Genomic DNA, 26815 nt, shown 5'->3' with positions numbered 1-26815 from the left:
CCTCTAGCTTTTCCACTATGCTGTTTAGGCAGCAGCAGTAATACCATTGAAGTGGTGTCCTTTGAATGCCCTTTGCTTTTATCTCTCTTTTATTAACCTCACAGACACCTTCTGTCATTATTCTTTACCCCGTCAATAATACTTCATTCCGTTATTTTATGCATTTCAGATCTCTTGATAGCAGAAACTCATGATGTTAAAATTACTGACTGTGATCATGAATCAGTTCCTCTGAGGAATGCCTGTAACAAATTTTTCTGGTCCCAAGAACATTTATGTTCTCACACACAGCAGTAATCACACACACTTATTTTCAGTACTTTCAGTTTTGTGTCATGGGCTGTAGCACAACCACACTAACAGAAATAAATAAATGGTGACGTGAAACACACTTATACTGTATTCAAATAAAGGGTGGCAACCTAAGCAATATCTGAATATTCCTCTTTTGAGCATGCTAATATACCAAAAACATTCTGACCTTTATTAATATGTTTTTGAGTACACAGGAATGGAGGCAACCTTTTACTAAACAAGCTTTCTGTCAGAATTTAGAATAAAAAAAATCATGGTTAAGTGCTACCAAATTAGTCTGTATCTCCCCTAAAACTTTTATAATTGTAAAAGAAATATAATTTTTACAGTTCAAACCAATACTAGCTGAAAGGTATATAGGTAGATAGGTAACTCTCAAACATTATGTTTATGAATGATCATACAGGAAAGCACTGGAGATACAAAATAATGCAGGATAAAAATCACACATCATTAATTGAATGTATCTGGGTATAAAGTTCCACAAAAAATCCAAAAATATCAGATCTGAAAATAAAAAAATATTGGAGTGAGTGATAATTTGCCTCTTGCAGAATACCAGAGGATATAACAACCTAGATACAGAGGTCTAATGATCAAATCCTTCTTTCTCTACTTCATTTTTTCTACTTTTATTCAAGAAAGAAATATTTTCCTCTGGCTTAATGCTGAAGTTTATAACCAGCCTATATATTAGATGTCCATAACCAGAAGTATTGCATTAGCTGAAGAGTCCCATAAATTTCATGAAGGTTTTAAAATTATTTTTATAGTTGTCTGGGTCATCAATAAACCATAGATGAAACTGAAGCCAAAGTACTAATAAATTTCTGTGCATTCAAAATCTAGTATACTGTACATTGGAAAATTCAGCCTCCTTTCTTCTATGATGCAAGTGTTCAGCTGCCAAGTGCAGAACTAAGCCTTGTGAGCAGATATTTCTTACCAGTACAGAGGACAACAAAATTTAGGCGTATATTAAGGATTTCAATGTCTGCAGAACCATGTGTAGACAAACACTGACACCTGCTCTGTTTCTATTACACAGACTCTAGTTTGAGTGTGCCCCTAATTATAGTACCAGTTCTTCTCTAGATAAATTTTGGATACAGGCTGCCAGATTCAGACACGAAATGATGCTGTTCCATGCCAAACCCTGTATGATACCAAATACAACACAATCATGTCCCCTGAACATATTTAATCCTGCTCAAATATGAAGTTTTTCTAAAAAAACCACATTTTTATTAAAATTATATACTGTGCACAGGGCATTTTCATTACTTCTTCCAGAGAACTCTACAGAAATATGGAAAGCTGGGGTGAAACATGAGTAATTTTACTTTTCCCTGTGCAGGAGATAATAATAATAATAATTGATTATTATTAAAATAAAACAAAAGCATGCACATACATTTCCTGGCTGGTTTTCTGTCAGACCATTCCTGTACCATAACTTCATCTCCAGGTCCCCCAATGTAGTACTGGTCTTCATAAGTTGAATTGGCAGGGATATCATATGGATCCCATGGCTCTGTCAGAGCAATCTTTGAACAAAGCTTTGTAACTTGTTCAATCTGAAACATCACTGCATCTTTGTAGAGCAATATATACTCAAAGAACCTGAAACATTAAGAAAAAACAATTAATATATATATATATAATCTTTTTCTATCCCAAGCAAGGAACATTGCTGATATGTAAGCTTGCCTTTGACTTCTCAGCATAAGAACATTTCCACTTGCATTAAACTTTGCCAAACTTTGAGAAAAGCTAACCAGTTGGGCTGAAATTTCCCATACTAAAAGTTTGTCTCAGCTGATTCTTTCCAAAATAAATAAATCAGGCTGAACTGGTTCAGCCATTTCTGAGAACAACAGAACAACTTTTCTGAGAACAACTGAGAGAAAAACATGTTATTATTCCTAGTTTTGTTTTGGTTTTTTTTAATAACTGTTTCATTAAAAAGCTCCAGTGCCTCCATGTTTTGGAGAAAGGACTTAAAACTTTGGCAGGGGAAAAGTTTTTATTAAAAGTTGCCCAAATTTGGCTAAGTTATAAGCCTTTGAAAAAAATTTGTTCGCACAGACTGGATTGATTCACTTCTGCATGAATGTGGTAGAGCCTTCCTCTGTACTGGTTAGATGTGGTATCTGCCATCCTCACAGATGTTTCTCCATGGCAACACACACAGCTTAAGTGGGACATGGTGGTGAAGGGGGAAGTACATGGTCCCAAGAGCAGAATTGAGAGGGTCACCCTCCATAAGGCACAGTTTCTCCCAAGACATTATGAAAAGAAAAAGCAAAGGAGCAAAATAGTAAGGCAGAGATAAGGAGAGGTGTGGAGCTCAATGAGCTTGAGAGGCTAGAAGGTGAAGTCACCAGCATGGGTAGTTAATAAGGATTTAAAACCAATCTTCTGATGAGTATGAGATGAGTAACTTTTATAGGGACACTTACATCTAGTTTCTTTTTACAGTGGTCTGGTCTACCACCAGTACTGTGACATTGCTTCCATTCCTTCAAAAAGGAGGCGGTATGGTCCTTACCTTTTAACTGGGCACAAAACCAGACAGAAACAAAAAATCAAAATTATCAGAAGTATCAGCTGATCTTGAATACTCAGCTGGAAATAGCAGAAACTTGACTTCTCCAGGGTACTTTGCATTACCAATTAGATGAGAAGTTGTTCAAACCATGTCTCAAATCATCATCATGCATGCTTTGCATCTTTTGCAAAGGACTTACTGGGGTCACTTTCTAAACCCTCCAAAATTCTGCATTCATTATTAGAAGCTTCCCTTGAATAACTCAGCTCAAATATTCCCTTGAATATCTCAGCTCAAATACAGACTACTGTTATGCAATGACTCTAGAGAAAAGGAAGGGAACAGCTTTATCTTCCCATTTGTAATTCCTTGCTTCATTCATAATATTGTCCCCATTTCCTGCAAAAAAAAAAAACAAAAAAACAACAAAAAAAAAAAAAAAAAAAAAAAAAAAAAAAACCACAAACTTGGGTGTCTTTGGACACAGACATCTTCTACTTCACAAATCTGACACTAGTCCCTAACACTATTCATTCTGTACCATCATAAAGATGGGAAGTTAGTAGAAAACATTGCATAATTCATGTAATTGAAGAGATGATGCACAAAAGCAAGACCAGACCCATCTCTATTTCACAACTCCTGCATGTTTCTTTTTGCAGTCCTCACATTCTTCTGGGGAGGATGCAAAGTTTACATAAAATAGGCTTGAAACCAAAACAATTTACAGTTTTAATTTTTGCACTACACAATAGCACCAGACAGCAATAACTTCACCTATCACTGACATTGTGGCATTTAAAGGTTGCCTAATAAGAAGTGTCTCAGCATGGTTAAAAGCATCTGAGCAACATTCCCACCAGTTCTTGAGAGCATCATTTATTCTGCATGCATGGAAACATGGTCAGGCTAAATGTCCTTAGCCAAATTGAACAGTGAAGGAGATTATAAAATGGGACAAATAATCTGGCATGATGTAAACTGGGGCCTATCTCTCACTCACAACCTTGCAAAACATGGGAGGTAGCTTGTCCTGCTTTCCAAGTGGGAAACTGGGAACTTCCCTCACACTGACAAGACTCACGCAAAGAGGCTGACAAACTGCAAGGCTACATATGACCTTCCCCATGGTAAATCATTCTCCTGCCCACATCTTAAAATATTCCTGCTTCTCCCATGACTTTCACCAACCTAAATTTGCCTGTCATTTTCTTAGTCAAAGGCAAGGTTTCCACAGTCATCATGTGCTAATGAAGAATTCAGTATCTTTTTAAACTATTTTCTTACATAAATCCAACCTGAGATCACATATGCATATACATATACATGCACATATACATAACTTTTATATCACATTTGGTCCAGAGAACATACAAGAACACTAAAATACATTTGTTTATGTGTTTTCAATGAGAGTCTAATGACCCAACTACTCTTCAGCTGGCTGCCCAGCAGCTCCCATAAAAGTGGGATGGGAAATGCCTTACAGAGGAATCTATCACCATGTTTGAGACATCTGAGTGATAATACAGTTATTTTATAAAAGAACACAAAACCCCAATAGATTTGAAAAGCATTACAAACTAGTAGGAATAAAAATTAAACTGTGACATTTCTTTTTTATTTTAAATCCTCACTTAAAGCTTAATTCACATAGAAATTCTACTAGCATTTTTAACAATCCTGCAGACAGCAAGACAGGCATTATGAAACACCAAAGTAAATAAAAATGAGGAAAATTCAAACAAATCAAACTCAGCATTAATCATCTCTCTGGCAGCCATTCTGCAGAGTAAGAATCTCTGCCATGGAGACTTTTGGTTCTGGGAGAGGTGGACAGAACATATATGTAAGAGACACCAGTCCTACACCATGATGTGCTGCTGGGATGAACTCTGTCTCTGTGGTGGCAGGCAGACAAGAGGAGATCTGCAGAAAACCTCATTCTGCTCACTGTGCATGACAGCCCTGGGTAAGCAGGGGCAAGAGTTACACTGTCCTTGCTCAACCCAGATGTGCCTCATATCCAAGCTTTATAGAGAATTGCTCTGTGCCCTGGAAATAGCCAGCACAGAAACCTAAGATTACACAGGATCTGAGTTTAACGGCATATGAAAGGTGAATGGTTAAATTGTTGTTTTATAAAGAGAAGTATTAATCAGCCAAAATTAATAGCAAAATGTGCACAAATATAAAATTGATAATTAAAAAAAATTAAAAAGAAATATTTTCTCTTTTTGTTTTTAACCAGCCAACTCCTGAGTGTACTACCTCTATTTGTATTAGATGCCTGATATTTCATTGGCTTCTTGAGGGGAAGCACAGAGTCCTGAGAATAGGTCTTGGCAAAGAAACAGTAGAGGAAATTATTTTTAATTAGTTTGTTTTGTCAGAAAAATGTAACATACTTGCAGCCTGCACCCACTTCTAACATTATTTTTATAATAATTTAATTACCTAAACTGTAATTTCAAGAAAGCCCCAAAAACCAAGTGCTCCAACTAGGCCTCAATTAGGCACCTTGAAACATATTTGAAGAAGTTACTTGGAAAATTATCTTATTTGACTGACTGAGATTATTTCCCTTCCTTTCCTATGCTATTCCAACCTACCCCGTCGTATGCCTCGCCCCCCTGTACACCATGGGACTCTTGCATGATCCTTAATACTCCCTTTGTCTGCACCTGAAAATGGATAAATTCCAGCATATAAAGACACACACGTTTTTGCTCCCATGCTTTAAAGAATTTCTGGACCATATCCTGCACAAATAATTCCATTGATTTTGCTAGAAGCAATCATGTCAGATAGGTGGGATACAGGCTGGGTTCAGTACTTTCTTCTCCCAAGCTAAGGGAAGTATTTTTCTGAATAAGAGACCAAGTGAGTTAAATGCAAAGCTAGAATACCACAACCACACAATCACAAGGTGAAGTACTTGTGTTAAGGATGTACTGCAAGGGATGGCTGTACATCCAAATACTGTCCCAGTTCTGAGACTCCTAATGAAATCTGGGGAGATAGGCAGAGGTCCCTCTCAGGACACAGCTCAGATAACATAAAGACACATGCCTGGACCCTCACAAAGGCCTGAACTAATAAACTTGTCTTCTGAATGGGTGAGTTTTTTTTTTTAATTTTAATAATGCAATTCATAACAGTGAAATACTTTTCAACATTTGTCATAAAGAAAAAAAAATCATTAATATTAAGATCATGCTACCAGCTCCTTTTCAGGTGCTCTGTCTGCATCCTATGCTGGGTCCTTCCCAGCCCTGAAGCCTGCTAGCCTGCCCATCACCTAACATACTTGCCTGACTCCCAGGGTTTACTTCTCTATTTCCAAGGGCTTTCCTGTGAGAGCCAAACCAAAAAGAAAGGAGCTGCTTGCTGTCCAACTGCCTTTGTAGTGACTCAGAGGAGCAGAGGTGCTGTTAGCGGCCTGGCAAGACCCATGTGATGTACTGAAGAATATCAGACAAGGTCATTTGCTAGAGAGAAGCAAAATAATGGTCTGAGATTGAGACTGGGTAATAGAAACTCATTCTGTGCTAAATCTGCCTCTGCATAATTTTGCTCTGTGGCTTTGGACAATCAACTTACAGTGGCAGAGCCTTAAAATGCTGTTTATTATTTTCCTTTGATTGCTGTAGCACTGGAGAGACACAAATCTGTGATCACAAAGCAGTTGTGTGAGGCGTTGTATTAACAAAGAACAAAATCACAAATCCTGCCTCCAAAAAAACACTGAAACAATGGTAAAACAGACTTTACTGCAAAGGTATACTGGGGTTCCATGAACCTAGGGCTTTAACCTGTTGATTCAGATTTCCCAGCTGTATATATTGTAACCTTAAAACTTTCATTCGTGTTAGCCAGGACTTATATTACCTAGTAGTATAAAGCTACTGAAAAACGGAAGCAAAATTTTATGTATTATTTGTATCTGAGATACTGAATTACTCAGCAGGAAACAGAATTTGCTATTTGATATTTCAAACTGAGGTCACTGCATTTATTTGCAAGCTAACTTTACTTTCTCCATAGTGATTAAATGAACACTTGAAGCATCTGTCTGCCTTTGTGGTACTTAATTCTTTGCCAGTTCTCTTTGTAAAAAGACACTTTTAAACATTTTGAAAGAAGCTAACCCCACATTTGACTAGTACAAATATCCCAAATTGTCTGTTCTAGTGTGAACAGATAGGTACATCCATATATTTAATTCTCGAGGTATCTTGCATCCTCTTGATAAAATACCCCACAATGGTACCACTCTTTTTAACACATTTTTTTCTGAAGATGGACTGGGAGAATGGGAACCTTTACTAGATGTGTGACTACATAACCCCATTTCCTCAGGTCCTCAGATCAAGAATAGTTCAAGGGAGCAAAGCTGCCAAGCAGACATGCAGACAGTTGATAAACACTCATCAGGTCAAGAACATTCATCTGCTTTTGGAAGGATCTGGCAAGCTCATTTCAAAAGGGAGAAGCATTCGTTTTTTAGTGTATTTCTGGGAACTCTTTTCCTCTTTTCCATTAAGTTTTCGGTAATTTCAGACTTGTGTTTTTCTTCTGGTATATCAGACCTCAACAACAACAGTAATTTACCATATTTGATCTCACATGTTTGGCAGTGGGGCAGGACTATGGTATATTGTACAAATACAGGACTGTGCAAATACATGTGACAGTAAATGTAATGCGATATTGTGTAAAAGCAGCATCTTTTAGTCTGACTTAAATCACTCACAGATTGTAAAGGCTTTTTTTTTTTTTTTATAAATTTTCAAGGCAATCAGGCCCTCTGGATCAGGTATCGAATTAACAAGGTATATGAGGAACTTTGACCACACTACCAGTTTCTGAAGCAGAATGAGTTAGCCAATTTAAGTTCTGCTAATAATGCAGTTTGTGTAGGAAAAGAACCTTAAATATAGGAAACAAAAGCTGCAAAGTCAAAGCTACACCAGCTAAAGGACGACATACTTTTGTGACCTTAATTATGAAACTCAATAAAAAATGATGCAATTTCTTATTATTTTCACTGTTTTCCCATAAATTAGATTAGTTATTTTGGCAAACACTAAGGGAAAATCAGCTCTTCAGCAAGAAGCCTGTTTCCCTTGCTGTCCCCTTTTGGCTATTTGACACTTCTAAATAATCCACCAAGTCACAGCCCTGAGAACAATGCATCACAATTGAAGCTGAAATTCAGAAAAACAATAAAGCAAGAGGCTACAAGATGCACTGCCCTTAATAGAGAGCATCTGTGTGTTTTCATAAGTAACAGTATATTTGTAACTGGAGCCCTCAGTAGACAACAATGCAGCTCAAAAGGAAAGGAATGGAAGATGTGGCCAGCATACCATAATGCTTTCCAATGAATCAGTGGAATCACCTCCTAGGGAATATGGTATATAATAGCAGAACCACACGATATCAAAATATACTTGAGGTCAGAGATTATTTTCCTGTTATGGGTTTGTAAAAAAGTCTAGCACAATGATGCTTCCATGAGTAAGTTAATAATAATAAAGGTTACTGGAAAATCACAGCACGGCTTAGAGGAGACCAAAAAGAGTGAGGAGGGCCAGGACTCAACCTCTCAGTATATACAACCAACCTTAGGAAATATGAAATAATAAAGAGGGAAATGACAGAGGTACATTATAATTTATTTATTAGAGTTCTCACCCTCTTTGTGCTATATGAAGTAGGGAAGTAAGTAACTCAATTGGAAGAGTTCATGCTCAAAACTGAGACATGGAAACACTCTTTTGAGAGCACAATTATTTTAAGGCTCTCTGAGAGGTTGTAAAGACATAAGAAATAGGAAACAGAAATTTAACATGTAGAGAGCCAGAAAAAACATGGCTACAATGACTGAGAGTATCTCAAAAAGGGAAAAAAACATACCCAAACATAAAAGACATACCTGTCTTCCTGTTTTTAATTTTCCATCTAGAGGCCAGCCAGAAGCCTGCAGCTTGTGCCACAAGGGCTGGCGGGACCTGGGCAGGGCCAGGAGCAATGGTGGCCAAATCCCCCTAGCATGTATAAATGGAGCCCACAGGGAGCAGTAGAGGCCAGGGCAGGCCAACAGTGTGTGGGGCAGCTCTTCCCGTGCAAGTGTGCTGGATGGGATCCACCCAAGACCATTGAGGGAGTGCACGCAATTGCTCACCGAGACACCTTCCATCATTTCCCAGCAGTCCTGGCTCACTCAGGAGGTCACAGTTGACTGGAAGTTATCGAATGTGATGTTCATCTGCAAGAAGGGCAAGGAGGAGGATACAAGGAACTACAGGCACGTCAGCCTGATGTCAGTGCCATGAAAGGTCACAGAGCCGATCACCTTGAGTGGCATTATGCAGTATGTGCAGAATTGGGTCTGGCCCGCAGGGGTTTATGAAAGGCTCGCTTGGCCAACCCAATCTCCTATGACAAGGTGATCCGCTCAGTGGATGAGGGAAAGGATGTTGATGCATTCCTGGGTTTTGGTAAAGTATTTGACATCATTATCCACAGCATTATCCTGAAGGAACTGGCTGCCCATGGTTTGTATGGGTGCACTGTTCACTAGGTTCAACGCTGTCTAAAAAGCCGGGACCAAGCCAGTGGCGAATGGAGTTAAATCCAACTGATGGCCAGTTATGAGTGCCGTTCTCAAGGGCTCAGTACTGAGGCTAGTCCTGTTTAGTATTTTTATCCATAAACTGGATGAGAGGATCAAGTGCACCCTCAATACATCTGTAAATGACACCAAGCTGGGCAGGAGTGTTGTTTATCTGCTGGAGGGTACAAGCGCTCTACAGAGGGATCTGGACAGACTGGATCATTGGGCTGAGGTTAATGGTATGAGGTCAACAAGGGCAAGAGCTGGGTCCTGCACTTGGGTCACAACCATAGGGAGCACTTCAGGCTGGGGGAAGAGTGGCTGGAAAGCTGCCCAGTGGAAAAGGACCAGGGGTTGCTGGCTGTCAGCCAACTGTACAGGAGCTGGGAGTGTGCCCAAGTGGCCAGGAAGGCCAACGGCATCCTGGCTTGGATCAGCAAGTGGGATCAAGGCAGTGACTGCCCCCTTGTACCCAGCCCTGGTGAGGCTGCACTGGGCCAGTTCAGTGTTCAGTTCTGGATCCCTCATGACAAGGACATTGAGGGGCTGGAGGGTGTCCAGAGAAGGGAAATGGAGCTGGTGAAGAGTTGGAGCACAAGGCTGATGAGGAGCAGTTCATGCATCTGGGGGTGTTTAACCTGGAGAAAAGGAGGCTCAGGGGGACCTTATTGCTCTCTACAACTTTCAGAAATGGGGCTGTAGCCAGGTGGGTGCCAGAGTCTTATCGCAAGAAGCAAGTGATAAGACAAGAGAAAATGGCCTGAAGTTGTGCCAGGGGAGGTTTAGATTGGATATTTAGAAAAATTTCTTCAAGCTTTGTTACAGGCTCAGCAGGGTGGTTGAGTCACCATCCCAGGAGGTATTTAAAAGACCTGAAGATGTGGTGCTTAGGGACACAGTTTAGTGGTAGCCTTTGTTGTTGTTAATTTAATTCTTGGACTCAATGATCCTAAAAGTCATTTGCAACATAAATAATTTAATGATTCTAATTGTCATTAGAATTATCATTCTATTTCTAATTTATCTGGAGTTTTCTCTTAACCTTTATCTTAACGAGGGTCTGAGACAGGATATTAAATTGGATGTTAGCTCTGCCCCCTATGAAAGTATTTTACACATCAGAAAGGCATAGTAGAATAAAGTTCCTTAATTGCAAATAACTAAATTAAAATACTCTCCCTTTTCCACACATGTATTTTAGAATAAAATAATAAAACACAAAAAACATTTTTTTTCAACTAGGACTGGGTATTGCAGCTTCTTACATATCTTAACTTCTGTTTATAAACAAAGGTGGATCTTCATATACCAGGAACAGGCATTATATGCATTTCTGAAGCCCTAGAATGATCTTTATTGAGATTGTAAATCCCATCATGCATACACTTGGCCAGTTAATTGCTTTTCAGTATGCATTCCTGCAGAAAAAGTAATGAAGCAGTCTGAGGAACAGATTGCCCTTTGGAACAGACAGGGTGGAGGTCCCTATTCTGATAGAGCAAACTTTTATTTCATGATGGAATATTCCCTGGAAAAATTTGTGAGGATATGCACTTGTACCAGATTGCTGTCCCAAGATGTAATGATTTCCACCTTCTATCTGCAATGATTTCCTTAAGAGGGATGATTCAGGTCTTTCTGATATCTATCCAATATAAAAAATAAAAAGACTGTGAGTGTTTTCAAGGGTGTTTGGAAGTCATGCTAGATAATCAGATGCAACAGTTTCAAAGCTAAGTACTTTTCAACTTTCCAACCTCCATCCAAAAATCTGAGTATAGCTTCTTGTTAAATAAACTTTGTGAAAGATGGAGATTCACTTCACTGGAAATACATGAAACCTAAAATCATAGCATTGAACAACATTCTTCCTCCTCACCTCCAATGTAAAAATAACTTCATTTCAACCAGAAGTCTTTGTGCAGGTCTTTTTCTTCTTCCTTCAGCAGCTATCAATCAAAAGTCATATTGTTAGGTGAGTGCATAAATTAATAATTGGATTCAAATACAGTGTGTCAGTGTGTTAAAATTCCAGGTGGAACTGACTGAAAGTGTACAAAACAGAAGAATTACGGAAAAGAAGGGAATGTCTATGTAAAAGAAAATATATAATTAGGGAAGACGTTAATTGCTACATGGTTCTAAAGGAAATGGCATTTTGCATACATATCCACTGAGAAGTGGTGCAGTGATGATTTAGAAAGGGAAGTTTACAGTTCTGGGTCCATTAGGGAGGTCATTTATTCTGCTCTGCTTAGTCCTGATGAGACCAGAATGCTGCTGCTGCTGTTGACTTTGGCTATCTCACTTAAGGGAACAGGTAAACAGATAGGATATAATGCAGAGGATAGCAAGGAGAGTGGGATGTTTAAGAAACAGGACCTATGAAGAAATCGAGCGTGTTTAGTCTACAACAGCAAGACTGAGGTATAACGATAAGATGGTATATCAAAAGCTAAAAATGAATACCACGTCCATGTCACCTGAAGCAAGGAGGGCTTATGTAGGAGATACTCTGAAAACATCTGTGTCTTCTTACACTCCAGCTTTTACAAGAACTGGTAAGAAAATCAGGGATCAGGGACAACCCATGTAAAGCTTTTCTTCTCCAGGATGGAGGAACAGGTTATATGGCTACTTGGGGACCTTCCCAGCCTTACACATAAGCAATTGGAGAATACTGATGGCTGCTGGTCTGGTTTTTTTTTGTAACAGACTATCTCAATCAATAAGTCCTGGTATTATAAGACCTGGATTCTTGACAGTGCTACCTTCATAAAGATGCCGAACAACCTTTTGAGGATGACTTCTTGAGACCTCCCAAATGCAACAGTGGCACTCTCTGAGGAGTCTCAGCAGATAGCTCCATCGTATTTCACATAGGAATTTGAGAGATGGTGCCATCTCCTGCACACTGATGACCTTCAGCTCTGCCTGCTCAATTATCTCAAATTACACCATCATACTGTTTTCAGTGCCTGAACGAATTAAAGGCAGATACTGTCTAAAATCAGGACTGGTGAGATAGGAGTCAAATGAAACACGTTCAACATTCACAGTGAATAATTATAAGGTTGAACTATCTGTTAAACTTGCTCTTCACAGAACTGTTTTTCTTTGGTCCTCTATTGAGTTATTGTGCTCTTTGTTATGGCAACAGCTTTTTCACCTTCGGGGGGTGGGGAGTGGCTTTCAGCAGTCACCACATGCCTACTGCTTGTAGGAAACCTCCGTAAGCAATAACCATGATGCAGCACAAGAAACTGGCATGTCCTTAAAAAATCAGCTGGGCTGAAAATACGTAAGTGATTAGAAGATCAAAATTAATTTCAAAACCTTTATCTTCAAGTTATTAGGACTACATCAGTGTGTTTGATACAAAACTATTTCCCATGTTATCTGTTAGTCCATCACAGAAACAACAGTTGCTGAAGACACTGCAATCAGCTAAAAGAAGCATGGTTAAGCATACATTTCTGTTTTTAAGAATGTTTATAGCTATTTCGATTTTATTAAACCCCTGACACGTTTATTTTCATTCAAGAACACTTCTAAGAAGCAGTAGCAAGGAGAGCAAGACCTTTAAATAATATTGGTATAAATATACTACATTGGCACAGCTGAAAGTTTTCCATTACTCAGGAAAAGGTCACTAGACCTATTGAACATGTTTAGACTACCCATGCTGCTTAAAACATGACAAAAATAGCTTTACCATTTAGAATCTGACACAAATACAAACTGAAGGCTTTAGCAGGCTGGTATGTTTACCTAATTTTGGGGTGTTTTCCTGACATGGAGCCCAGTGTCCTACATGCACACACACAGGGAGCCATAGTTTTCTTTGAGCTTTGCCTAATCATATGAATTTAGAAATTTTGTGCATACTAGAAGTCTTTTCCTCTACTGTTCCTATAATCATAACAGAAATGAAGGTAACTCTTGTTTTAAAAAGAGAAAATAACTTTATTTCAAAATTACACAGTTTCATATTTGCATGTTACAGTTGTTTGCTGATCTAATTACATTATTTTGTATACTTAATGGGCAGAATTTTCAAAACTGACCAGTGATTTTTAACAGCTTCCTATTTTGGGCATTCAAACATGAAGATACTTAAAAAGGGCAAATTTTCAGAGGGACAGAATTTAGTATATTATAAAATTCAGTGTGTCAGAGTAATCATTGCAAAATGGAGGTGCCCAATTTTACTAGACACTTTTTTTGTATTCAAAGATTGCATAAGAAACTCCTGAATTCTCTATCCAGAGAAGCATATGAACAGAAATCACTTTCTGCCCATCAGATTTTCTCTCTCATCCTGCATGTTTCCAATTGTCAAGTAACAATTGTTCTTTTCACATCATAAGAGCAGATCCTCATGTAACTGCTGCTGTTTGCCATTTCCATCCATCAGCTATGTAATTAGAGAAAAATATGGCTCGATAACCCCTTCTCCAAAATGATACATTAACCTGACCCAAAGTCTTGTGAAATCAGACAGAAAAGTTTCAGTGATTTTTACAGATGCTACATCAGGTGTTCCATTTAGAAGAAAGAGTAAGTTGAAAAAAGTTAAAACCTAGAATGACTATCAACTTATCTCAAATGGGCAACGAAAAGAGATACTGAAAGGCGAACATAACATCTTATGCAATCTCAACCGCACAAAAATATATTTCCACAAGTTTTCCCAATTTTTTCGTATTCTGTGCTTTGTGATGTTTCTTTTTCTTCTGCCTTATAGTGTTCTGTTTTTAGGCAAAGTAATTAATATCTTTATATCCTTAACTGCAAACACCTAAATTATATGCAACATCTTTTTGTCATAAAAACTCTCCTTGGGAAGGTTTTTCTATGTAGTCTCTTGTTACAGCTAACTGGACAAAAATCCTACAACTCTGAGAGTAAGGAGACTCAGAAAAATTAATTTGCTTAGGAGAAATCTTTGGAGCGTTTTCATTTATTCATTTGTTTTCTGGTCTGCTGTATTGCTTGGGATACTTGATCTCCCACATTCCCTGCATTGCATTAACCATGTAGTTGGACTCATCCAGGGAATAGGAAAGTGGTTTCTGAGGGAGGGAGGTGCTACTGAAGCAAGCAGGGGAAGAGAGGACTGAAAAAACCTTCTGCACCAACCAAGCCTTATGTTGTTACTGCCTGCTCCAGTGCTCTGCACTGCAGGTCTATCTCAAGGGCATTGTACCTGGAGGCTGCTATTATCAGGTCTCACAAAACTTAATTTCTACATGTGCTACTTCACCTCCTTTTCGTTTCGGCTAATGATTTGAGCTGACTTCATTCCTTACATTTGATGCTTGTTCATACACTGTACTAAGATCCTGGTAAACTTCATACACATGCTGTGATGATGAGATGTTGTTTTACTTTTCATAATATTTTAAGGGACATTAAAAAAACGCCAAAGACTATCTACAAAAATAATCTATGGAGTTTTACAGCCTGAAACTGCCTTTCCATATCTGGGGGCATGAATCAGGCTTGTAGGCCTGATTTTTTTCCATTCTTTCAGAGGAAGAAATCCAAAGAACCAAAGTGTGTTTCAGACGTGTTAGACTTCCAAAACACAAAAATACAGGAGGTCCCACTTGACCCACCATGGATCCCTCTACCTGGCTCCAGATAAGCAGTTGCGGTAGCTACATTTTTGAGGCAGTGCCTCGAATATCATCTGACTGTACGTCACTTTGACTTGGCTTGACTATGCTAGCACAACTTATGTGACAGACTGGGTACTCTGGACATCTCTAGTGAGCAACTGTTTTCTTCTTCAGAGGACTAGATGACTTACTTTAGGAATTTAGGAACTTACAATAACATGGCTATGAGGTACATATCTTGTGAAGTCACATGCTCTTACACTCAGTGAAAACTAACAAAAAATGTGTCTAAGTGCGTCATAATAAACAAAGAATATACATAAATGTATTGAGAATTACTATCTTGCTTACATTTGGTTTAGAGATAGGCAGAGCAGAAGTTAAAAAAAAATAGGAATTTTTTATCTTCTCCTGTGTTGAAGCAGTTAGGTGGTCTCTTACATTTTCCCTCTTCAATAGCAAGGGGATAAACTTAATGCAATAGGGTGACTCTGCTCTCATACACTTATCTCCTTTTACTTTCTATAATTCTTTTCTTTCATCTATTAAAAAAGTACAGGAAATACCTCACCTTCACACTTTATCAACGTATTATCCAAGTTTGTGCCCTCCTCTATTTTCTCGAAGAGACAGGGTAACAAACCAGTCTGGCTTTGCAAATCCTGTGCCGTTTTGGGCGCAGGTACTTAAAATGATACAAGGAAGTGTCCAAATAATCACAGAATCACAGAATGCTTTGGGGACCTTAAAGATCATCTACTTCCAGCCCCCTGCCATGGGCAAGGACATCCTCCACTAGACCAGATTGCTCAAAGTCCCCAGGTACTCTCACAGATAAGAAAAAGAAATTAATTTCTTGTAGAGAAGATGTAAGTTAACAAATCTGGATCCAATTAAATAGTGATACATTAATTTGGAAATGAATTCTACTAAGAATTCCTTAATCTGTACAGAATTCTGTATCCTCTGAGAATTACCATAACTGCATGAGTAAACTTTCCAGTGCTGTCTGCCTAAAAGTATGGCAGAATCTTAAGTTTCCTGGCAAGAAAAGTATCTGAATATGATAAAACCACAGTTGCAAATAGTATTAGGAGATACTGAAAGAATGAAAAATGAAATCTTTCTTTGTTGTGTTCACTGGGTGGACTCCGGTCTCCATATGAGTGCTTAAAAGCCTTTAGCACTGCCATGCGCAAAACTGCCATTGGAAAATTCTGGGGAAAATCTGGCCATTCCCCTCAGAAACATTAATTTCTGAAACAACAGGTATCCATACAAACAGTAGGTCTCCATGCAGACAGACTACTTAAGAAGAAATTTCCAGCTGTTTAGCAGCTATACAGGTCTCATACCAGCTTTCCTGTGTAGGGTTTCACCAAAATGGCAAAGCACAACACATTTTCAGAAGCCCTCGTATCTACTGAGCCATCTGATTTTCAGATGAAATAGCAACTATGAATTCCCACAAAGAACTGATAGAAGGATAGCAAATTAAGGCATGCTAAGTGTGAAAGTGCCAGAACGGACAGAGTAAGGGATGGGCAACATCAGAGACCAAAACCTCAGTGGAAAGTCTTATTAGTGGTTTACCTTCCTTGCTATCTTTTTTTTTTTTTTTTTTTTTTTTTTTTTTTTTTTTTTTTTAAATTTTATTTTATTTTTACTGCAGTTGGTCCCAACCTCTGAATAAAGAACAGAGTAGAATGAAGATAGAGGTTTTTGTTCTTTATCTTGCTGATAAGGACTACATTATGTGGAGGTGTTTTGGGGCTCTTTTTCTCTTACTCCATTAAAGCCTGAAGAAAATGTACATTAGAAAATGGTTTGTTCCAAATGACAATTTGAAAAATTAGTTACAGACATCACAAAACTTTTCTTGCTAGAGCAGTTGACTGTGTGTTTTGAACACACACTCTAAAGTATGAAATAATATTTGGCAACAGCTATAAAGGAACAGATTCTGAAGAGTACATTACTGCACTAGAAGTCAATCACTAAGGGTCACTGAAGCCGTTTTTGGAATGATTTACTTGTGAACTATTCAACTGACCAAAAGGTAAATATGCCGGGTATTATTGCAATGTTATTTTTTAAATTAAGTGAAGAAGTAAGTAACCTTAATAAGAGATGAAGCAATACATGTGGTAATATTGGTCTTCTGCATTGTTTGCTATCTATCACATTATCACATTCCATTATGAACTATCCTCAGGAAAAATAATACATATAGAAAATAAGATAACTAGTAGGTAGACAATATCACTTTCCATTTGAGAAGGGCAAATGAGTTTAATGAACTTAAGGACAAGCCACTTAGATGTTTCATATTAAAAAGTAATTTGAATAGCAATGAAGAGATTGCTTTTGTTTATGATTTAGGGAGAAGCTACAGCAAAAAAGTTAAGCTAGAGTCAAGAAAGTTTCAGTCTTCTAATATCCAAAAGAAGGCAGCAATCAAGATTTTTACTACTCTTTTAGAACTCCATAATTATGAGGTGCTCTTATCACTCTTAGATCACTCTTTGGGGACAGTTGGGTTGAATCAGACAGGCTCGCAGTCCTACATGTATTTCTATTAAGCTTTGAAACATGTTCTTTTTTTAGTTACAAAACAAAACAGAAATAAAGAAAATGCAGACAGAGCTCCAGAATCAACATAATTTGGTATCTCTCAATGATATTTGACAATCTACATCATGTTCACTGCTGGAATCTTACAGGTTATTTTTGTCAGATAAGAAATTAATAATCCCAAAATCCATCACTTTCATATGCAAAAGAAATAAGCTACACACACACAGTGTTGGCATCTGCACACATATTACCATGAATTTTCAATCACTCCTTCAATATGGCAGTGTATACCACTGACCCTCAGCCACAGGGTTGACTGAGGTGATTTCCAACTTATGCATCCAGTTTCTTCTGTTCCTCCCACATGGACAGAAGGGCAGCAACTCAGGGATCCAAATTTCAAACAATCATTAAACCAACAAGGAGCTATTCAGTGGGGAAAGGCAGAAGGCTAGATGGAAGCTCCCTCTGGGCTGGATTTAGCCCACAAAACATAGTCTGGATGATGCCAGAATGGAAGGGTAAATTTCATAAGGAATGAAAGGGATAAAATAAGCTTTCATGGAATTAATACCTAAGCAGCTCCCCAGACATATGAACTCTTAGTAGCCAAAGACTGAAAAATTGTAGTAACTACAGTGTGAGCACTGTACAAGAAGAAAATGCCTGCCAAATTCATGTTCTGATGCCAGAAATTTTAAAATCATGAAAACACATAAACACAAATCTGTAAAAGCATAAATATGGTCATTGTTAAGTTATGGGAACAACCCTATTGACTGTAGGAATGTTGCTAGTAAAATTCTCACAGCAAAAACAAGAATTGCCGAAGTTACCATATCTTTCTGACTTTTTGTGATACACAGGAAACACTTTTAATATCGAGTTGGACACAAAGCCAAATGTCAGCACATAACCTTCAAAACAATGATTAAACTGATTCTCAAATAAATGTTAGCCAGGGATTTTTATGAAAGATTAAAAAAAATGTGAGTTCACATGAAAACAAATGATTCCTTCTTTCTTACTGTAGAAGAAAACCATAAATTGGGTAGTAAAACCACCTGCAGTAAGAAAACCATATACTGGGTTTTGGACAAGGACATTTAGGCTGCTGTTGGAAATCCCCAATTTACTCCTGAGTGTGAATGTATAAGTGGTACCAGTTCCAGATACACTACTTAATACACCACTAAAAACAAAGACTCTCTCTCATGTTGAACTGTCCGTGCTTTCACAGATAGGAACAAATTCTTGGCAGAAAATCCTGTTCTAGGCCTATGACTCTCAGGTATGGGAGAGTGACCATGATACAGGCAAAGAAGCATCCTCTGGAGCCTCAGGACAACACAAAATTTCCCTGTGGAATCTCAGATCTTGAGTCAACATACCTACATCTCCCCTGGGTCCATGAAAGTGAGGCAGTGAACAAAAACAACTGAAAGAAGCAGGGCTGCTTGGCAGAGGTAAGGAGAAGTTTCACTGGCCGCTGGTACCTTCATGTTATGCAATGCCATGCTGGGCATAATGCTCCTTATTCTAGAAGAGCCAAAATATTGCACAAAGTGTCCCTGTTTTCCCCAGACATCATCCCCTCCCCAGCACATCAGACACTGTACCATGCCTTAAAAACACTCTGGAGGGAGAAAATAATTTCCCCTTTGAGTAAAGAAGAGCAACAGGTAAAAATACTTCATGAGAGAGAACTCCTCAAGTTGCTGAGCATGTGATTCCTTGCAAATCTACAGGTAAGGCCAAAATGAAAGTCATCTGAAGATAGGGATGAAGCTGATCAAGATGAGGAATTGGATTGTTGTTGCTGCAGCTACACAGATTCACAGCTGGATGGCCTCAAGTCTGAATAGCTCAGTATTATTTATTATGCCATGCCAAGGTTAGCCACCAGTTAGTTTATAGCAAAATAGAGAGGATAGAAGGATACCTGAACCATAACTTTCAATTTTCAATCAACCAATGACTTGGCATACCAAAAAAGGCATAGTAAGGTACCATTTCACTGACTTCACTTGTCTGGGAAAATGTCATCCAGTTGAAAACCTGTTCCATGCAGCTAATAAATGGATAGGCCTGTTGATATATAATACAAATCAGGTCTCTATCTGGGAAAGAAATAACCTCAGAGAAACCCTTTATTAGAAAATTCTGGTTTAGCCTTCAGAGGAGATACTTTTTCAGATGAATGGCCTCTGGTCCTGTGAGAATAGGTGTGATGTTGTCAGTTGTGACATCCGAATTGCATCAGGCCTCAAGCTGAATGGAGTCCAAATTAAGATCATGAATATAAAGATGTCTTTCATTGTGTTTGTTTAGCTGTGCAGTCATGTCACCATCAGCTGTTTGTGACCACAGAACACTGAATTTCTTTCTATTCATGTCCATTTTAAATCTCTACCAAAAAGGAAAAAAAAAAAAAAAAAGAAAAAAAAGAATTAAAAAAACGTGAAAAAAAAATTACATTATTTATCTTTTGAAAACATTGGTCCAAGTTATAGATATATAGGCATATTGTGTTTTCAGTGCAGTCCTGGTCTTGCCTTAAGTTTTTGGTATAATGTCCAACACTATAAAATGAGCCATAAGTTTCAATGCAAAAATACATTATTTCAAAAAGTTCAAATAGACAAGCATGAGATGATAAGAGGGAAAAAAGAAGTAATTCAGACGGATAAAACGCTTAAGCCAATCCACTAGTATCAAGTACAACATGGTGTTAGTGACTACCATTTAACATCTTTTAGAAAAACAAAACATTTTAATGAGAACCTCTGTTTTTTAACAACATCTAGTAAACAATAGCTAGAACTCATGTGGTAGTAATGATCCCAGTGAGTGTCTGACAGTGTTTTTTAAGTACACCAACCAGTGCTCTAGCAAGCTGGTCACTGGACACTTTATCTACATTTTTTCTCTAGCTTTAAAAGGTTTTGTGGATCCTGCTATTTTGAATTTAAGAGCCAGTTTATTCTGTTCAGTTTGGATGCATGCTATGTTTTGGTATTCTATGAAATGGCTCCAGAGCACTTAGCATAAACAATGGTTTCAAGAACACTACACTAAACATTTCAAAGCCATTTCAAAGCAATGGATTTGCTTTATTCATACTCAGGTGTTTTTTTCTGGTTTTTTTTTTTTTTTTTTTTTTTTTTTTACAACTAACAAAAATGCCGTTGTCCAAGGAAGCATAGCACACAAGACAGAAAAAGCTTTGCTAAGCTAACAGTTCCCAACTTCCTCTAACAGAGTCCACTTGTTTGTTACTGATGCAGTTCAACCGCTGAAGAATTTCAACTGCCTCCCCTGAGCAGTGTTTTCATCTCTTCCCAACCAGCCCACTTGTAACAACAGAAGCAATTAACTCCAGTGCCTTCCTGAGCTGTATAGCCTGGCCAACTTCCAACAAGACCAAGAACTTGGAAAAGGGAATGATTGCTGCTGCCTGGGGTCAGAAAACAAACAGAATGAACAGCTGAAGTGAGACGAGATGCTCCTCAATGCAGCCATAATGGGCCACAGTTCCCTCCTTGTACAGTGGCCTTCTCCAAGGAGCCAGCTGCCTCGGCAGGAAGCATCACTGAGGGACTCACTAAACTGACTTGTAAATGGGCTTATGATGGAAATGCAGGGGTTGAGGCTTTTACAGCCAACCCTCCATACCCCACCACACAACTCTCATTAGAAAAACTGAGGCTTGCTTCAGGGTATTGCCTGGCATCTGAGAGTCAGTGTGCATCCAGCACAGCAGCTTTCCAAACTCACAGTCATTAGCAGCAGCAGACACTTGAAAGAACTTGACATCTATAGGAGCAAAGTAAATGCAGGAGATCTAAGTACCTTCCTTCAGATCTTGTTCTCAGAAGCGAGTTATATACACAGCAGCTTATGACGAATTTTAGGTCCCAAGAACTAAGGTTACATTTAGAGAAACTGCTGAAAATTCATTTCTGTTTCACTGCAAATTAAGGGTCTCACAAGTCTGCACACTCTACATAATATTTAAAAAATGGAACTTGGGTTCCTGGGCAACTTGGCCAATTCTGAAAATGTTACCCGTGACAGTCTTTCATTCCCCAAAACATTAAACTGCAGAAACCACTCCCAAAACCAAGTCTGGGAAACAAATTTGCAGTTGCTCAGCGTAGCTCAATACTTAGCCTATTGAGTCACCACAATGACCACAGAACGGATGGATGATACGATTTTAATAGGTCAGACACCGCTGTTTTTTCCTTTACAATCACACATCCTAAAACAACTAAAAAGTAGTTAAGTCAGACACGTGTACCCACACTCTGTTTATTTTGAAAAGTCATCACCTCTTCTCCAGATGAATGTTGTTATATTTGCACCTGACCTTATGCTGCCTCTCTTCAGTCAAGGACAGGGATTGACACATACAGGCAAAGAGTCTGCCAGAATAAGAGACTTATTTCTCTAAACATAGCTTTGTCACTCCTCCATCACACCAGCAGTTTGTGCGGCCAGGTGAGGAGTTTATCCTCCCCTTAATTGTGCCTATCTTTTGCAAATATGATTGAACTAAAGGAATTTAACAACACTCTGTTTTTAAATTAACACTGATAGGGCACCTCCTGATTGTTTTTCTGCGGTGCAGCTACAGTTTTTAAGACACTAACCCTGACAGTTACAAATACACAGGCAATGTGCTGAGTACTGTACAATAGAGCAAGGAAGTTTCTGTTAAAATACATGCATAGAAGAAAAAACAAAAAAGCATTTTCTTCCTCCTACTGACTTTCTTGACCACATGGAATTTCTTTTCTTCCCACCATCACATTTCTCATAGGACAATATATAAGTATTGGGCCTTCCTTGCAAATCATTCTGTGGAAAATAGTATGGAAGAAAAGTGTGAAACTGTGAACACAGCATGTGGCAAGTAACACTCCAGCTCTCAAACACCACCTGTACTATTTCTGCTCTGCTCCTCACTTGTGCTTTTCTTTCTTCATAACTGAACACTAACACCTGTTGAGTGGCTTCAACAGTGCCAAAGAGCACACCCCTTGCTCTATTTCTCCAAGAAAATGAAAGGTGATGGATGACATGAAGTTTTGGCCACAGTGCAGTCAGTAGGATTCTTTGTTTGGACTTTTTTGTTCTAGAATTTCTCACCAGTTTGCAGAGATGTCATACTCAAATCTACACCATTTCAAGTTACCTTAAAAAGAAACTCTTGCCCCAGCTGCAAACCATGCTGGTGACTGCTACCTATTTTGTGAAGTGTCCTGAGGTAGAGGCCAACAGAGGGTTAACATCCAGAGAGCACAAAAGGAAGTAATTTCATATAGTAGGCCATAAAGGATTAAAAAACATGTTCTGTGTTTAACAGAACAGCTTTGCCTCAAGAGGTCTAGGGAGCTGTTTCAAGTGTTCCCCTTTCACATTATATCTGGAATGACCTAGTCCAAATGGGAAACAGCACAATATACTCAATGTTTGTTTTCTTTTCTCTTCTGCTATCAGTATCAGCTGAGCACTACACAAAACTTTAAAATTGTCCCTGCCTGCTCACCTTGTCTATCCCCAAAGATTTGATCCTGAAGGGGAAAGAAGCAGCAGGGCAAGGCATGCTGGAGAAAACAAAGGAAGTAGAGTGTAGATAAGGCTGGGTCTGTAAAAGAAGTGAAAAAGAAAGCCCAGAAATGAATCCAACTGGAATACGTTCTCCTCAAAAAATCTCAGCCTAGGATCACTGTTGGTAGTTTTTACACTTTGAGCCAGAGTGCAGGAGCCAACTGTGTGACCTAGAGAAACACCCGCCCAACAAGCTGGTTGAAACCACAACTATGACTTCTCTAATGAAGTGGCTCTATTGGTTGTCTGGCAAGCGAGGCGTGTGCCCAGGTGGCAGGTGACACAGTGCAGCTGGACAATGGGGAATGGGCACTCTTTACCAATGTGGTCCCTGCATCTCAGGTGATCTCCAAACAACCGATGGACAAAGAAGTGATATTAATGAAGCAGCAAATGGGCGTTTACCTTATGGCTACTTATCTGGAGTTGAGGTAGGTATGAAAATGCCACATGGCAGAATTTGTTAATTTTAAACATAAATCTACAATAAAACCTAAAAGTTTCATGCTTTTCTGTGGTTATGAGCCTGCAAGCCATTCCACACAGGCAAATCTTTGTGTCCTTGATTAACCTCAGCCAGTAACTCAATCAGGGCTGTGTCTGATTAAGGTCCACATTTGCAAGCTTCAGAAAATGCTCTGTAGAAAACTGTGGTTGTTGGCCAACCCTGATTGCTGCACATAAGTTACATCTGATAGGAGCAAAATGTGAGAATTTAGACTGAAATTTCCTTACAGACCAGGGCAGCACTATTTTTCTTGTTGATTTTGTACTCATTGCCTCGGTGTAATTACCCCTTTCTTGTCAATGTCAAAACAGGGTGGAGAGGTTCTTTTTCAAAAGACAGGATAAATCTCTGTGAAATGAAGTTGTGATCACAATTCTGATCCAACCTGAAACCAATAGGAGACTTTCTGCTGACTTAAATGGAAGCTGGGTCATGCCCTGAGCAGACACTACTGCACATATAACAAAACCTGTCTCGAACTTTGGATGGCAGAAAACATGGACCTGGAAACATTAAAGACCCCTGAGGTCAGAAATTTGTTTACAACAAAAATCTAACACAGCAAAAATCAACAAGGACACCTGTCTGTACTCTGCCTCTTTCTAGCACTACCAACCCAGACAAAAGTGCATCCACAGCAGGTATTTATCAAAAATGTAAAAAGATCTTGGAAAAAGACAAAATGTGGCCCAGAGTCCAAAATGTAATTATTCAATCTTAAAGTTTTCAAATAAAATAAATATAAACTTTAAGAAATGAGTGTAATACAACTTAGAAGCTGGAAACGACCTGAATCAGGCTTTGTAGCACAGCTTTATGCTTGTCAAACATTAAAGTCAACCTAGGACTTGCAGAAGAAAGGAAGCATGAACACCGCATGGCCAGTGTCAGACTCCATGCTGTGTGTCAGCAGACCACCAGCAAACACCTGTTTGTTGTTTTTACCATTCTTCACATGGCCACTATACAAAAACAGTAATGAAAAAAGCTTACAATGAGGCACAGGTAAGCCTGAAAATGAAACACACAAAACAGTTCTACGAGCATCAGGGGATTTGGAGGGAAAGGATCACAGAAGAGCATATGCTTTGGAAAGATTAAAACAATTACTGTGCTATGTTGGTATGAAATTGATTGTCAGGAAAAAAAAATACAGCAGGAAAAAGGAATATTGATTTTTTTAACAGGAGAGACCATTAGTTTGGATGATACAGCATTTGTAGGCTAGTCATTACCTTGTCTCACACATTCCCAGGAGGGATGCACTATTATTTGAACAATCTGTAGGTGGCAGAGGCAGAGGTATGGGCAGACCTGCTACCCTCACGCTGGAAGGTATGTTTTGATATGTTGTCTGAAAGTGATTGACGCTCAGTAGCCAGAAATGTTTCACTCAGCAAGGCCTCTCTAGGCCGATCAGTTCTCCTACCCAACCTGAGCTTATCAGGCTCAGGAAGGAAAAAAGAGGATCTTCCTTAGTCAGCTTTTTTCTACATTTGATTTTCAGCAAATCAAGAAACAAACAATGACACAGGGATTTTTTGGGATTAGTTATGGGCTTAACAGATATATCCTGTATAAATGAAGAACAGGAAGGTCCTGCAGGACTGTGCAATGGGAAAGAATACACTGTACCACAGGTAATTGATGCATCCTGACACCCTGGCACTGACTTAGGACCAAGCACTGACAAGGACCTAGAAGGCCCAGAGAACTTGTAACTCAAACTTATTAGTAAATTACTGATCTAGTGCCTCCTCCCTTACTCCATAACGTTATTCACATGTTTGAGTATAACCTCTTCATAATACCTCATGATACCTCATTATACTACAAATTTTTGGATTCGTTTCAAATTCCATTTAAATAGCAAAAGAGATGGGAGGGGGAAAAATATCTCTGAAGGTAAAAAAACTGACACTGTTGATCATAAATCTCTCGAGATATATACACATACATCTACATGGAGGATGGATGCAAACCATGCTGGTGACAGGTTTCCTAGCGCCAGCTGTTCCCAGCACGCCGGTGCCTCGCCTGCCGCCGTCCCCGCGCTGTCCCGACTCACGCAGGGGAGGAGCGACCGGCAACGCGGAGCCCGAGGGAGTCCCCCCTTCCCGGCTTCGCATCACCCGCACTCCCCGGGAGGCGCCTCCGGGCTCTGTGCCGACCCTCAGCGCCCCGCCCGGCCCGGCCCCGCCGCAGGTCCCGCCGCCACCTACTTCTTGCAGGGGATGAGCGCCTTCCTCTCCTCCAGGATCCGGACGCGCTGGTTGGGGCCGTCGTAGGAGACGGCGGCCCGCGTGTTGCGGCCCGAGCCGTGCTCGTAGAACACGGTGCGCCCTTCCCACTGCCGCGGCGCCTGGCACGGCTCGGCCGCCGCCGCCGCCGCTCCACCGCGCAGCAGGAGGACACCCAGCAGCAGGAGCAGCCGCAGCGGCGGCGCCGGCCCCGGGCGCTGCTGCCGCCCGGCCGCCGGCCGCGCCATGCTCCGCTCCGCGCTCCCTCGGCGCACGGCCGCCCCGCACGGCGCGCAGGCGGGCGGGCAGGCTGTGCCGGGGGGCGGGGGCGGCCCGCCTCCAAACCCGCATCAGCTCGGCGGCGAGAGGCGGCTGCTGCCACAGCGCCCAGAACGCCAGCGGGGCACGAGGCGGCGCGGCGACAGGCCACCGGGACTCGCGCCCTCTCACGCCTCCCTCCCCGCAGCCGGGAGGGCCTGGGCGCCCTGGCCGTGCCCAGAGGGGCAGCTGCGAGCTCCAAGCCCTGGGTATTCTGCGCGAGCTTGGGGAGGGAGGGGATACGCGAACAGGGGTGACCTGCTGGGAGAAACGACTTTAATGTTGCTCTCGAGGGAGGCATTTTAGTGCCTCCCCACGGACAGGCAGTGTCACCAAGCATTCCTTCACCACATGCGTTCCTTCATCTCCCACTACCCTCTTAAGTGTATCAGCTGTTCTTTCCTGCCTGCACTGGATGTGCTTTCCGCACCCACTAAGGAAAGG

The 26815-nt window shown here is 40.0% G+C and overlaps 1 protein-coding gene across 1 annotated transcript in view; it reads right to left on the bottom strand.

Annotated features, from left to right (window-relative positions):
- Positions 1 to 26301, bottom strand: part of EPDR1 (ependymin related 1) — a 28656-nt gene extending 2355 nt beyond the window's left edge. Inside the window, exons 1-2 of the mRNA XM_053994152.1 lie at positions 26036 to 26301; positions 1730 to 1938 (exon numbers count right to left, since the gene is read on the bottom strand). Of these exons, the coding sequence (XP_053850127.1) occupies positions 1730 to 1938; positions 26036 to 26301 (475 nt within the window). The remainder of the gene's footprint in view (positions 1 to 1729; positions 1939 to 26035) is intronic.
- Between the last annotated feature and the right edge of the window lie 514 nt (positions 26302 to 26815).

The sequence above is a fragment of the Vidua macroura genome, chromosome 1, assembly GCF_024509145.1.
Source record: "Vidua macroura isolate BioBank_ID:100142 chromosome 1, ASM2450914v1, whole genome shotgun sequence".
NCBI lineage: Eukaryota > Metazoa > Chordata > Aves > Passeriformes > Viduidae > Vidua > Vidua macroura.
This window is presented reverse-complemented; position numbering and strand designations above follow the sequence as displayed.